Source organism: Amblyraja radiata, chromosome 15 (genome assembly GCF_010909765.2).
Source record: "Amblyraja radiata isolate CabotCenter1 chromosome 15, sAmbRad1.1.pri, whole genome shotgun sequence".
NCBI classification, from domain to species: domain Eukaryota; kingdom Metazoa; phylum Chordata; class Chondrichthyes; order Rajiformes; family Rajidae; genus Amblyraja; species Amblyraja radiata.
Window position 1 is genome coordinate 21,574,530 of NC_045970.1, and position 13,284 is coordinate 21,587,813.

The 13,284-nt window shown below is 43.8% G+C and overlaps 1 protein-coding gene across 1 annotated transcript in view; it reads left to right on the forward strand.

Moving 5' to 3' along the window:
- Positions 1-13,284, forward strand: part of cpxm2 (carboxypeptidase X, M14 family member 2) — a 160,629-nt gene that overhangs the window by 82,960 nt on the left and 64,385 nt on the right. Inside the window, exon 5 of the mRNA XM_033033761.1 lies at positions 8,429-8,513. Within this exon, the coding sequence (XP_032889652.1) occupies positions 8,429-8,513 (85 nt within the window). The remainder of the gene's footprint in view (positions 1-8,428; positions 8,514-13,284) is intronic.

The following is a 13,284-nucleotide window of genomic DNA, read 5'->3' on the forward strand; positions in this document are numbered from 1 at the left end:
TAAGGAAAGAAAAGGAGGGATGAAATGTAAAGCCAGAGGGAGGAATATGGGTGGAATGTGATAGGGGGAAGGAGAATGAATGGAGGTAAAAGGGAAATATGGTACTCGGGGATGGGAGATGAGCAATAGGAGGAGAAAAAGGAAGCAGTATCACTAGGGTGGTGGGAACAATGTCTATGCACCTGGGTTGGGGGTTAGGGAGTGTATGGCTTGAAACTAGAGAATTTGATGTTCATTTTGTTGGGTTCAAGGCTACCCACGTGGAATATGAGGTTCTTTTGTTCCAGTTTGTCTCACTCTGGCAACAGAGGAAGGTAAGGACAGAAAGGTAGGAGTGGGAAGGGGAGTTAAACTGGCTAGCAAATGGTCGCTCCAGCAGGCCTAAGTGGACCAAGATGACAGAAGTGTTCACCCCCTGATTTCCCTCTCTTGACAGGATGGAAAGCAGTTGAGACCAAGATCAAATTAACCATAATCTTATCGCATGGTGGAGCAGAATTGAGAGGCCTTATACTCCCCTTTTCCAATTTCTTAGGTTTTATTGATTGACTGGAATACAGGCTGATTTCCCCTGAATTGTTATCAGGATTTCACATATTTCCTGTTCTCATAATAAGCAAAGGGCAATTTCTGACAGCTTGCTGTCTATTTCTCTTCTGTAAAAGTGCAATTACAATCCAGGGCTGATGGAGTGGTTAGTCTCACAATCTCTTCAGTCATGCTGCCTGATAGCAGTTTTAGATGCAGCAATAACAAGCAGGAGACTGTTTAAATGTGCAAATTGTACTTTCCTGTCATTGAAGTTCAGTTTAGTTTAGTTTAGTTCAGTTTTGTTTTGTTGTGTTTTGTTTAGAAATACAGCATAGCAACAGGCTCTTTGGCTAATCCTGTCCACGCTGACCTTCGATGCACACTAGCTCCACGTTATCCTACTTTCTCATCCACTCCCTACACACTAGGGGCAATTTACAGAAATCAATTAACCTATACACCTGCACTTCTCTGGGATGTGGGAGGAAACCAGACAACCAGGAGGAAACCCACGCGGTCACAAGGAGAATGTGCATCCTCCACACAGACAGCACCCGAGGTCAGGATCAAGCCCGGGTCTCTGGTGCTGTGAGACAGCAGCTCGATCAGCTCCGCCATTGTGTCACTCCTGTTGTTCTTTCTGGGTCCACATTTGCCCGCTTGCTCTTTCTAGGTCGACAGTTCCAGGCCATGAACCACTCAGGCTTGGCTCAATAATGACCGAGAGTGAAGCCAACTGTCCTGACAGGGGTCTGATGGGCAAGGGACCACCACTATTTAAGGATCTTTAAAATCATTCAATCTCAGAAATTTACAACATAAAATGAATGCCATTCAACCATGGTGACCATGTTTATTAAAAAGGAGTATTTTGGCTAATCATTTGTTTAAGAAGGAACTGCAGATGCTGGAAAATCGAAGGTAAACAAAAATGCTGGAGAAACTTAGCAGGTGAGGCAACATCTATGGAGCGAAGGAAATAGGCGATGTTTCGGGTCGAGACCCTTCTTCAGACTAATCACATTTACCGCGACCAATCCGTAGTCCTGCGTGTTATGGATTCTTTCTAAGAATTAGATTGCAGTGGTAAAATTGCTGCCTTGCAGCACCAGAGACCTGTGTTAAATCCTGATTAAGGGGTGCTGTCTGTAGAGGTTTGTACGTTCTCCCCGTGTTTTGCATGGGTTTTCTCTGGGATCTCCGGTTTTACTCACACTCCAAAGACGTACAGGTTTGTAGGTTAATTGGCTTGGTAAAATTGTAAATTGTCCCTAGTGTGTGTAGGATAACATAACTGTGTGGGGATGGCTGGTCGGCGCGGGCCGAAGGGCCTGTTTTACGCGTCGTATGTCTAAAACTAAAATTAAAAGCTAAAGCTGGTAAAAGCTTTTGAGCACTGTAACACCTGGACAATGCAGTCTTGCTGAGGAATCTCTACCTTTTATGGGTCCAAATACTTTAAGCAATGCTGGGATATTGCAAAGTAAAGGAGTTTAACTTAAATGCATTTGAAAGGGGTTACATCATCAAGGAGTTTCAAGTGGTGGAGGCACAACTTGTAAAGCACAATCTGATGGGATAGTATGTATCATCCAAGGTCTGTCAGTTGCTGGTTGGTGAACTGTGGAGCTGCTGATGAAAGAAATTTGGATTAGATTATTTGTTTTTCTTAGGCATTATGAATGATAAGAAAATGCAGGAAAATAATCTCTCTATAAAAGAATTGCCCATAGCTCAGGCAGGGATATCTCACTGGAAGCGTACACCATCTTCATGCAACTATTGCTCCTGCTGGCTCACTGCATCTGCTGCCTGGTCCACAGCCCTGAGGATTTTGCTCTTCACTTAGCACCAGATGTCTGTTGCCAGGTTATGCGGAATGCAACACAATCCTAGTCTCCTGGACTCATAATGTCAATTGAATGTCATCTAGAGACAGATGGGATTCTCTACTCTTATCCTTGTACTTGTGTGGCTGTTGTACCGATGCTTGGCTGGTGTGAACAAATGCCAGAAGCCGTGCAAGTCAGAGCAACCTCTTATCCCTTAGGATCCAACCAATAAATGTAGCTGCTAATAATGCCATCTTGTGGGCACTGTTTACAGCAAAACTATGTGACCAGATAATATCCCAGCTACTGCACTGAAGATTTGCCACAAGCCAGGCAGTTCCCTGCTGTTGAAACTGTGGCATCCATCCATCAATGTGAAAAATATGTCCTGCCAACAAATGGCCTCACGGAAGGAAGCAGAGGGTGGTGGTGGAAAGTTGTATTTCAGGCTGGAGGCCTGTGATTAGTTTTAGTTTAGGAGATACAGCATGGAAACAGGCTCTTCGACCCATCATGTCAGTACTGACCATGGCCATCTATACACCAGTTTTATCTTAGACACTAGGGACAATTGTTTTACAGAAACCAATTAACCTATAAACCTGTACGTCTTTGGAATGTGGGAGGAAACGAGAGCACCCAGGGGGAAAACCCACGCGGTCACATGATGAACATACAACAGTCATGATTGAATCCGGGTCTCTGGCGCTGTAAGGCAGCAACTCTACCGCTAAAATGTCTCAATGTCAGCAGAATCTCCTTTTAAAGTGAGTAAAGAAAGAATGTACCACACAGTAATCATAGTCCTCTTGTGAATGTTCATCAGTGGTCGTTTTCTGCAGCTTTGAGCTACAGTCATGCCAGGATAGGTAGGACACGCCATTGCATGAGACTTCATGTTATTGGGTGGATAACACTGGGGAAATATCAGGCATGCTGGAGTAGATCACAATTGGATCCACCCATTCAGGTAGTGACTTCCGAGGACCACCATTCACCCTCACACTATTACTGGTAGGCAGTGGAGGGTGGAGTCAACAATATGTGCTGGCTGTGGGAATCTTGCAGAGAAAAGCAAATTATCTTAAGTGCTCACTGCCCCAGAAGGCTGAAGTGAAAAATGAGTGCAAATCTTGAGAGGTAGGCAGGACTCTTCCAAAAGAGGTTGAGGTAGACTGGGCATCTCTATACTTTAATAAGAGAGTGGCTTCTAAGCAGCGATTTCAATGGCAGAATGTTTCTAAGCATGATACATCCATCATTCTACAAGAGATGAGTTCCTTACCGCATTCAATATATGTTCCTGGCCTACTGACCTCACCTTTGTAACACCAATAAATTCTCGGTGGTACTTCTTAGTGTTATTAATTACCTGATTGATACAGACAGAGCAGGTGAAGAATTGTGCTCCCTTAAGGTTATGAGGTGTTGCAGTGAGAACGATTGATAACATCGCTGGCATCTCCGTTACTCTTTACAGTTTGTCATCTCAGGGCATTTAGTTGTGTTGTATTGCATGTTCACTTGCCAACATAAAAATGAGTCCTCGTTTAGAATTCTGAGTGATCCGTGTGGTGTCCTTCCACTGTCACAGTGTTTTCTTTTCCTGTCCATTAGTGCAATGAATAATACACACTGACCTACTGTATGTAGGAACTGTTGGAGCGGAAACTAAACTGAGGATTATATGTACAATGACACATTCTCCTTCAACTTTCAGACTGTATCCCTGGTTGAGACTAACTGCAATTGTTACATTTGATTGCACAAGTCCTGGTTTGTTGTTGATTTTTGTGTATATAGAGTGGGAAAGCAGATTTGAGATCTGTACTCAGCTGTTTGTAAACTGCCCAACCAGGTTGATTGCAACATATCTCAATTTGTTTTATTAATTCGGGCATATGAGCTTCTAAAGGCTGAGCCAGCATTGAATTACCCAATCCCAATTGTCCTTGAGAAGGTGGTGTTGGGCCGCCTACTTGATCTACTGCAGGTCTTGAGGTGTGGGGAACATAAAAAGCTTTATGTCAGCACACGTGACAATAATAAACTAAACTACTATGTTGTTAGGGAGAGAGTTGACACAAAATGGTGGAATAGCTCAGTGGGACAGGCAGCATCTCTGGTCAGAAGGAATGGGTGACGTTTTGGCTCGAGACCCTTCTTCAGATTCAGAGGAGAGGAAGATTGGAGTAATGGAAGGGTAAGGTGTGAAAATGACAGATCAAATCAGAAGATGTTCAAGGCAATGTAGAATGGTTCATTGTTAGCTGAGGGGAATGTGGCAACGAGGCATACAAATTAATCAGGAGGACAGTGAAACTAGTTGGAGAACTAGGGTGGGGGAGAGACAGAGAGGGAAAAGCAAAGCAAGTGTTACTTGAAGTTAGAGAAATCAATATTCGTACCGCTGGGTTATAAACTGCCCAAGTATGACTGTTCAGCTGATGGAAGACAGTGTGAGGGACAAGTCTTCCCATCATACTGACAAGTGGCCCTTGCACTGTCTGTAGCACCACACAGACCTACCATTTCCTGCCTCGTTTAGGCAGGTAACTAACTGCTAACATGTGAAAAAGGCCAGTGGGGTGGGAGACCCTTCAGCCCAACAATGGGCATGCACCACATTTTTTCTCCACCCCCAAAACCTGTCCAAGATAAAACTGTACCTTTCATGATACCAGCAATGAAATAAATATTGCTCTTTGCTGAAGGGTGAAAACCACGAGATGTGGGTGAAACAAAGTTGTTGGAGATAGCTTTGTTTGCAGAAAATTTGATGAGCATGGAGATGGCAGGATCTGGGAATGGCTGGGAATGGAGATGGCTGGGAGGACAGCAAGTTTGTTTTTTGTGCACCTTAATCTGACTGGGAATCTATAATGAGTACTGTGACATGTTTGTTATATATACATGATTTGGATGAGAATGTGGGGGGTCTGATTAGTGAGTTTGCAGTTGCAGATCACAAAGGTTGTCTCAGGGACACAGATCAGAGGGACACAGATCAGCTGAAAAGTTAGTTGGAGCAACGGCAGATGAAATTAATCCCGATAAGTGATATAATGCACTTAGGAGGGTCAAAGTTTGGTACAATGTATAGGAGCGTTGATGTGCAGAGGGACCTAGGGGTGCAAGTCCTCCATTCACTAAAATAAATGACACAGGTAGAAAGGGTAGCGAAACAAGCATTTGGTATGCTTGCCTTCATAGACCAAGGCGTTGAGTCTGAGAGTTGGGATGTCAAGTTGCAATTAAACGAATCATGGGTTACACTGCACTCAGAGCATTGTGAAGTTCAATGCAGGAAAGATGTGGTCGCAAATGAGAGTACAGAGAGATGCAAAAGTCATTTTCCCCAAAGAATCTAGAAGTGAAGGATACAGGTTAAGGTGAAAAGGGAAACATTTAAAGTAGGTCTGAGGGGTAAGTTATTCCCACCGAGGGAAGTGACTATCTGGAATGAACAGTCAGACCAGGTAGTGGAGGCAGATACACTTATAATGTTTAAATGGTATTTGGACAGGGACTGAGACAGGAGGGATACGGACTTAATGTAGGCAAATTGGATTGCAACCTTCACGTGGTCCGCCCTGTTTCGACGAATGCAATCAACCTGGCTGCACAATCAAGTAAGATCAAATAGAACAAGTTGTCCTACAACTTTAGGCTGTGCACGCCACACGCAAGAAGAAGAGAAGAAGATGAAATTCAACATGTGAAAACAAATGAAAGGGACTCGCTGTTAAGCAGCATCTTGCTTCTCCTCTTCCTACAGTTCTCCCGCCACTATGCACTTCTATGGTTTTCTACATAATTTGTTTTTTGTACTATCATGGTCCAATTTACTTTGAATAACTGATTGTTTATTGTATATTTAGAATTGTTGTCATTGCATCTAATGTACCTGTAACGCTGCAGCAAGTAATAATTTCATTGTTCTAGTTTATATCCAATGTATTATGTGAAAAGCACTCTTGACTCCTTGCTTAAAGGAAACAATAGTCTGCTTCCCCATTTTGCAAGGGCACTACAAACACTTCACCTCCTCAACAAGCCCAAGAGATGTCTTACCCCTTTAACCCTGTGACAGAGATGACAAGAATGTCAGGTCTGCAAAAGATGTTAGCGCTCAATACAAAGACTTTAAATGTGATAGAAGTCACACCATATGCTTCATTCAATCATTAGAGCAAGCTGCTGATCCTGGCAAATCACTAACAGTTAAAAAAGTTCAAGTGGAGTATGTGTAAGGTATATGTTTTGAGTCATAATGTGAAAATTTGAGCCATTTTGACTGTTCAGGAAAGGTCTTTTTCCACAGAAAATTACTAACTATCATTCAACCAGATTATGGTCCATAATTTAAAATGATGTTGACAGTGCAAGGATACCTCTAAATGAAAAGTGCTACAACTGATTAAAGCTTCTCAGTGTTATGAGTTCACGTTATGACTTTACTAGCTGACACTGCCTCTTAGTCAAGAGTGTGGCCGTGACTGGAGCTCTTGGAACCATAAACAAATTAGCTGCTTGTCGATCAAATCAAATTGCTTCAGATTACAGATTAGTTCCTTTATCCCATTAATAATGTGTAACCTTGTATCCCCATGATTACATTTTGTTATTGCCTCCTTAAGGTGGATTTTGGAGAATTATGACAGTTTGTGTGAAAGTAGCATCATTATTCTATGTGTATCCACATTTAGCTTTCCTTTCACTCCAAAATCACTGCTGAATGTGCTACCTGCCAATCTTGACTGTAGTACAGTATACAACATTTTTAACTTTTCATTTATACAGAAAATTCTGGAGTCCAAATTATGTGCCAATATTTTATAATTGTTTGTTGCACAGTTCATGTTGGAATATCCATTGTGAGTGGGATATATTTCAATTGAGTTTAATGCCATCATTTAATCTAGTTGCAATTTGCCCACCATATTATAGAGGCTTTCCTTGCATCGACAGTGAAGCCCAGACACAGAAGGTGCACGGCCATGTCGGTGGCTTTGCGCAGGATGCGGTACAGCCAGAGCTCAGCGCTCGGCCGTGCTCATGCACAGCGCTCGTCAGCGCTTGGCGCTGCTTGGTGCTCAGTGTTCGCTACTACTCGCCAGCTCCGCCATTGCGGCTGCCAGCGCAGGCCTCCTTGCATCCTTGCGTCACCGCGTCTGGGCACCTTGGCCTCGGGCCCAGGAGGTACAAGAGATGACGGAAGTCTGCGGGCCGGATAATTACGGGAAAAAAGTACGCCTCCAGATGATTTCAGGTTACGGGCCACATTCGGCCCGGGGGCTGTAGGTTGCCGACCCCTGATCTAAGCTATTTTCAATGATCAAAAACTTAAAATAATAACTCCTCACAATGGTATCTGATGATCTCAGTTTTATCACATTCTAATTATGTTCATAGAGTCATACAGCATGGAAACAGGCCACTTGGCCCAACCTGGCCAAGCCAATACATTAGTTAATGTTGTATAAAACCTGTGCAGGCAGTGCTCAGTTATTAAGGTCTTGAAACATACTACGACTGAACATTTCACATTTAAGCAACAGAAAAGCAAAATAATATGAATGCTAGAAATTTGGAATAAAAATAAAATCTGCCTGAAATGCTTTGCTAGTGAAGCAGCATTTGTGGAATGAGAAATTAGGTCAATGATTCAGGTCGCCGGCAGAATGATCAAAAGATGTCTGCAATAAAAGGAGCTAATGATTTTGTTCAAATACATTGACTGTTCATATCCTGCTTCCTATAAAATCATAATCTGCGCCATTTCTGTAAAGTTTTAACAACTTGTTTGTTCGAATGTGATTGAGTCTTTTGTCTGTGACATTTTCTGGGAGTGCAGGTATTGACCTGCCTTAATGGACTTTACAGCAGAGTAATAATGTATTTCTGTCTTCCTTGTGGTGTGGACATAGTTGCCATGTTTTTTAATAAAAAAACTCTCTACCCTTTACATTAAATTCAATTATTTTTCAAAGAAAGGAGGACAAAGCTGGAAACATTAGGAAGTCCAAGACAAAATCTTATTCATCAGCCTTTTCTTCTTGCAGGAGTGCCTGGGTGACATCGTACAGTGTTCTGTTGAGCAATGACAGCTACAGCTGGGTCACCGTCAAGAATGGATCAGATGATATGGTGAGCAATAACATTCGGAATGATTTTATGTGCATAAAGATAGAAAAAAACTACATAAAGTTGTCTCTAACTCGAATAATTAAAAATGGAGATGATTAATACATACAAACATATGTGAAACAAGGAAGTGACTAATTTTGAGTAGGAAGGGACTGCTGATGTTGGTTTACACCAAAGATGGACATAAAATGCTGGAGTAACTCAGCAGGTCAGGCAGCATCTCTGGAGAAAAAGGAATAGGTGACACTTTCGGACGAGACTCTTCTTCAGACTGAATATTGCACTCTGAGCAATATTCGTCTCAAGGGAAAGCAAAGTCTTTGTATTGCAGTGAAACACAGAGGAGTCTTGTTCCTACAAGCTCCATATTCAGGCTGCACATTCACATGGTGCTGGCTGCATTCAGTATGTTACAATTCTGAACTGTTGTAGAACCAATGCTTTGCTGTGTATTTACACACACACGGGTCCAAGGTTTGGAACTGAATATAAAGGGATATTATTATGGGAGTCTGCAATCAGACAACAAATGTTTTGTTCAAGGGGTCTATGGCTATAACATTTGCTACTGTACAAGGCCCATGGAATACACGTTATGCTCTTCATTGTTTTCAGATGCAAAAAAGCTGATTATGTTGGTGGGGAACTGGTTGAGGAGATTAAGGGAGAAAGTATAGGAGAGCATGTAAAGGATTGGGATCTTATATGGTTGAGACTGGATGTTGTGGAGCTGGTAAAGGGCGCCTGCTGTGGACGTTGCCATGAGCTTTTTGAGTTGGGAAGATTGAAGGTTGGTAATCAGCTGGGAGGAAGGTTGAGTGGGGTGAGCAGCAGATTTCTTAATCAATTGGTGGGGGATGGTGGGGAAGTGCAACAAATCAATGAGTGGTAGTGTGAGTATGTGTCTCGGTCTGTTGAGGTATGCAGAGGGACCTCGTTAAAAAATCAAGAATAAGCTTAATTTTGATAATAAATGTATACAAAGCAAAACCATGCAAATCCCTTAATACATTCCTAGTGTCATACATTCAATATTGTTATTGTTATGCCCAGCAGTGTTGGCATCTTTATTACACACTCATGTAACCCCCTGGGGTGATATCCCTTTCCTTGTTTGTCCCCACTGGATTCAGCCCTCAGAGTGTTGGCATCTTTATTACACACTCATGTAGCCCCCTGGGGTGATATCCCTTTCCTTGTTTGTCCCCACTGGATTCAGCCCTCAATGTCCAACAAGGGAAGGACCCTAGACAGTGCTCCTCCCCCCCTCCCCCCCACAGAGACTTTGTGTTGGCTGCACCAAGCTTCAATGTGTCCCTCAACACATACTCCTGCAGTCTGCAATGGGCCAGTTGGCAACAATTCCTTACGGACATCTCGCTGTTCTGGAAAACCAGGTTTCGGAGCGACTGAAGCGCATCGTTCGCAGAATTGATGGCCTTCCAGCATCATTTAACGTCCATCTCAAGATTCAAGATTTAATTTAATTGTCACATGTACCAATTAAGGCACAGTGAAATTTGAGTTACCATATAGCCATATTAAGTAAAAAGCAGTCCTAGGCAACACCCCATCAATCAGAGAGTCCTGTGTTAGGTAGCTGCTCGGGATGAACCATGACAAGGACTCTTGCATCTTTCTCCAGACCCTCTTAGCTAATCTACAATCTGCAAAGAGATGGTATCCATCTTCTCTCTATAGCAGCCGTCAGACGGGGAGCATGCAATGGGAGAAAATTATGATGATACAGGATTCCTGTCTGTATGGAGTTTGTACATTCTTCCCGTGACCACGTGCGTTTTCTCTGGATGCTCCAGTTTCCTCCCACATTCCAAAGACGTACAGGTTTGTAGGTTAATTGGCTTCTGTAAAATTTGTAAATTGTTCCTAATGTGTAGGATAGTGCTCGTGTACGAGGATTGCTGTTCGGCGATGAGTCTGTTTCCGTGCTGTGTCTCTAAACTAAACTAGACTGAAAGGAAGGATGTGACTGGGTTGGCCTTCACACCACCAGCCAAGCAAGACCTTGGAGTTTGTTGGTAATTTCTGCCAATGAGGCATTTCGCCAGATGAACTGGGCAGTCTACTCAGGGAGCTACCCCCAGGATCCATCCATTTCTTGTCCCGTAGTGCCTGCAGGATGTTCTGTGCTGACCACTGCCTGATGGTCTTGTGGTCAAAGGAGTTGGTCTGGAAGAACTTCTCTTTGCAGAAGGCCCTGAGAAGAACTGACACAATTATGCTTAAATACAATCTACTGAATGTGGATTCCCCTCCATTGGAAACCATGGTTTGCAGGTTCCTTTGAGTGATCATGACCATTATGAAGGCTTGCTTCTGCAGGAGTGCCCCATCCCCATCCACATTTACAGCTATCTGTGCTCCTCCAAGCATCTGACACAGAAAAGCTCATAAGGTGAGTCTCAGACTTGATGGAACTTGTAGGATGTAAATGATATTTCTTTGAGGTTAATTTTGTAGTCTAATTGAAATGCCTGGCTACAATGCATGGTGTTTTACACCATTTTTTGCAGTAGCACAGGGTTCCTGTGTTGAAATAAAAATTCTGTTCTACTTTTACAAACATTGTACAAATTTTGAATTTACAAAACATTGATGCTGAAACTCTTGGAAGAAAGATGCATACTGTTGTATTGCTTTCCTCAAATTTCTGTTAGCCTCTAATTTGTGATATCTCCTTAAGAGATTGAAAATCATAAACAAACACTGCCTACTGATACCTTCTTTTACCTTTCTTTGGAGAGATAAAATTAGATTAAATGTTAAAAGACCCACTTCAAATTCCACTCAGAAGACATTGCCACAGTGTTTAGAAGTTTTGAGAGAAAATGGCAACAATTCCTTACGTACATCTCGCTGTTCTGGAAAACCAGGTTTCGGAGCGACTGAAGCGCAACTTTCGCAGAATTGATGGCCTTCCAGCATCATTTGAATTGAATTGAATTGAATACCTTTATTGTCATTCAGACCTTACGGTCTGAACGAAATTTCGTGCCTGCAGTCATACATACATCATACAATAATAAACAACAATAAACACAAATTAACACCACCACAGTGTATCCTCCAAGCACCTCCTCACTGTGGTGGAGGCAAAAATCTTAGTGTTACTGTCTCTTCCCACCTCTTCACCCTCTGCGCTGAGGCGATTCCCCACCGGGCGATGGCACAACAGTCCCGCGGCTCACCGAACCCCGCAAACGGGCCGGCTCAAACACCGCGGCCCGGGGTGGTCGAAGCTGCCGCCCTCCAGTCCAGCACACGCAGCCGCTGGCCCGCGGCTGAACCCAGGACTCAGGTCACCGCCTCAGAACGCCGTCCCAGCCACCGGAGCACCGTTCCAGCCCCGAGCCGGATCGCCCTCACGTGAGTACCGTTCTCCCTCGGGCTGGGCCACTCCGACGGGAGTGCCGTTCTCCCTCGGGCTGGGCCACTCCGATGGGAGTGCCGTTCTCCCTTGGGCTGGGCCACTCCGACGGGAGTGCCGTTCCACCCTCGGGCTGGGCCACTCCGACGGGAGTGCCGTTCTCCCTCGGGCTGGGCCACTCCGGCGGGAGTGCCGTTCCACCCTCGGGCTGGGCCACTCCGACGGGAGTGCCGTTCCTCCCTCGGGCTGGGCCACTCCGACGGGAGTGCCGCTCCTCCCTCGGGCTGGGCCACTCCGACGGGCCACAGCCCCTCACGGGAATGTCTCTCAGCCCCTCGCCAGGCCGCTCGCACGAGAGCGCAGTTCCAGCCCCGGGCTGGGCCACCCTCACGGGAGCTCAGGGCAAGTCCTGTCAGCTGCCTCCAGAGTCCCGAGGTCGCCAGCTCCGCCATTAGGCCTCAGTGTAGACGGAGGCAGAGAAGGGGGATACGACAAAAAGGTCGTATTGCCCCGAAGGGAGAGACAGCAAGCCCCGTTTCACCCCCCCCCCCCCCATCATAAACACGACCTAAAAACCAAAAACGTAACTAGAGAAAACGAAAAAATACAACACAAAAAAGTAAAAGACAAACGGACTGCAGGCGAGCCGCAGCCGTTCCCGGCGCCGCCACTTCCGCACTTACATTTAACGTCCATCTCAAGATTCAAGATTTAATTTAATTGTCACATGTACCAATTAAGGCACAGTGAAATTTAGATCTTGCTTCCAAATGGTGTACTCTATTTTTGTAGCTTCTTTAAAAATATAGATAACACGCAAATGATGCTATTGATAGCACATCTGCAATACAACAATATAATATGTATCATCCTGTGGTAGGATTGTTTATTATAAACAGCCCAATAAATAATTTATAAGATGCAAAGATTGATTTTTGTTTACTCTCTGCCATTCCTGAAAAAGAGGTTAAGATGAAGGATTAATTTTAGTTGCCAATTTCCTTCAGAATAATTTATTAAGTCTATGTTTTCAAAATAACTAAAACTAGATTTTTGGCACATTTTGTGATGCTTGAGTCTCAGCCTTAATGTAAGTATCTCCCAGTTTACTGTCCATGAGATATTTTTTTTAGTTTATTTGGCTACTCGGCTTAATTGGAAGCCATCACTTTTGCTGGGTGCCTGACACCAGCAAGAAACTAACATCACTAAATAGGAAATCCACATCATGGGGATTACTATAGCTGTGTAGATAGCTATCTTCATGGTCAGTGGCCAGCTCTGTCAATGTGCCAGTTGCTGCAAATTATGTGGATCATTATCTCTTTCACCAGGATTCTATAGGATCATGAATTACGTTATTAAATGGTGGCTTCCAGTTTT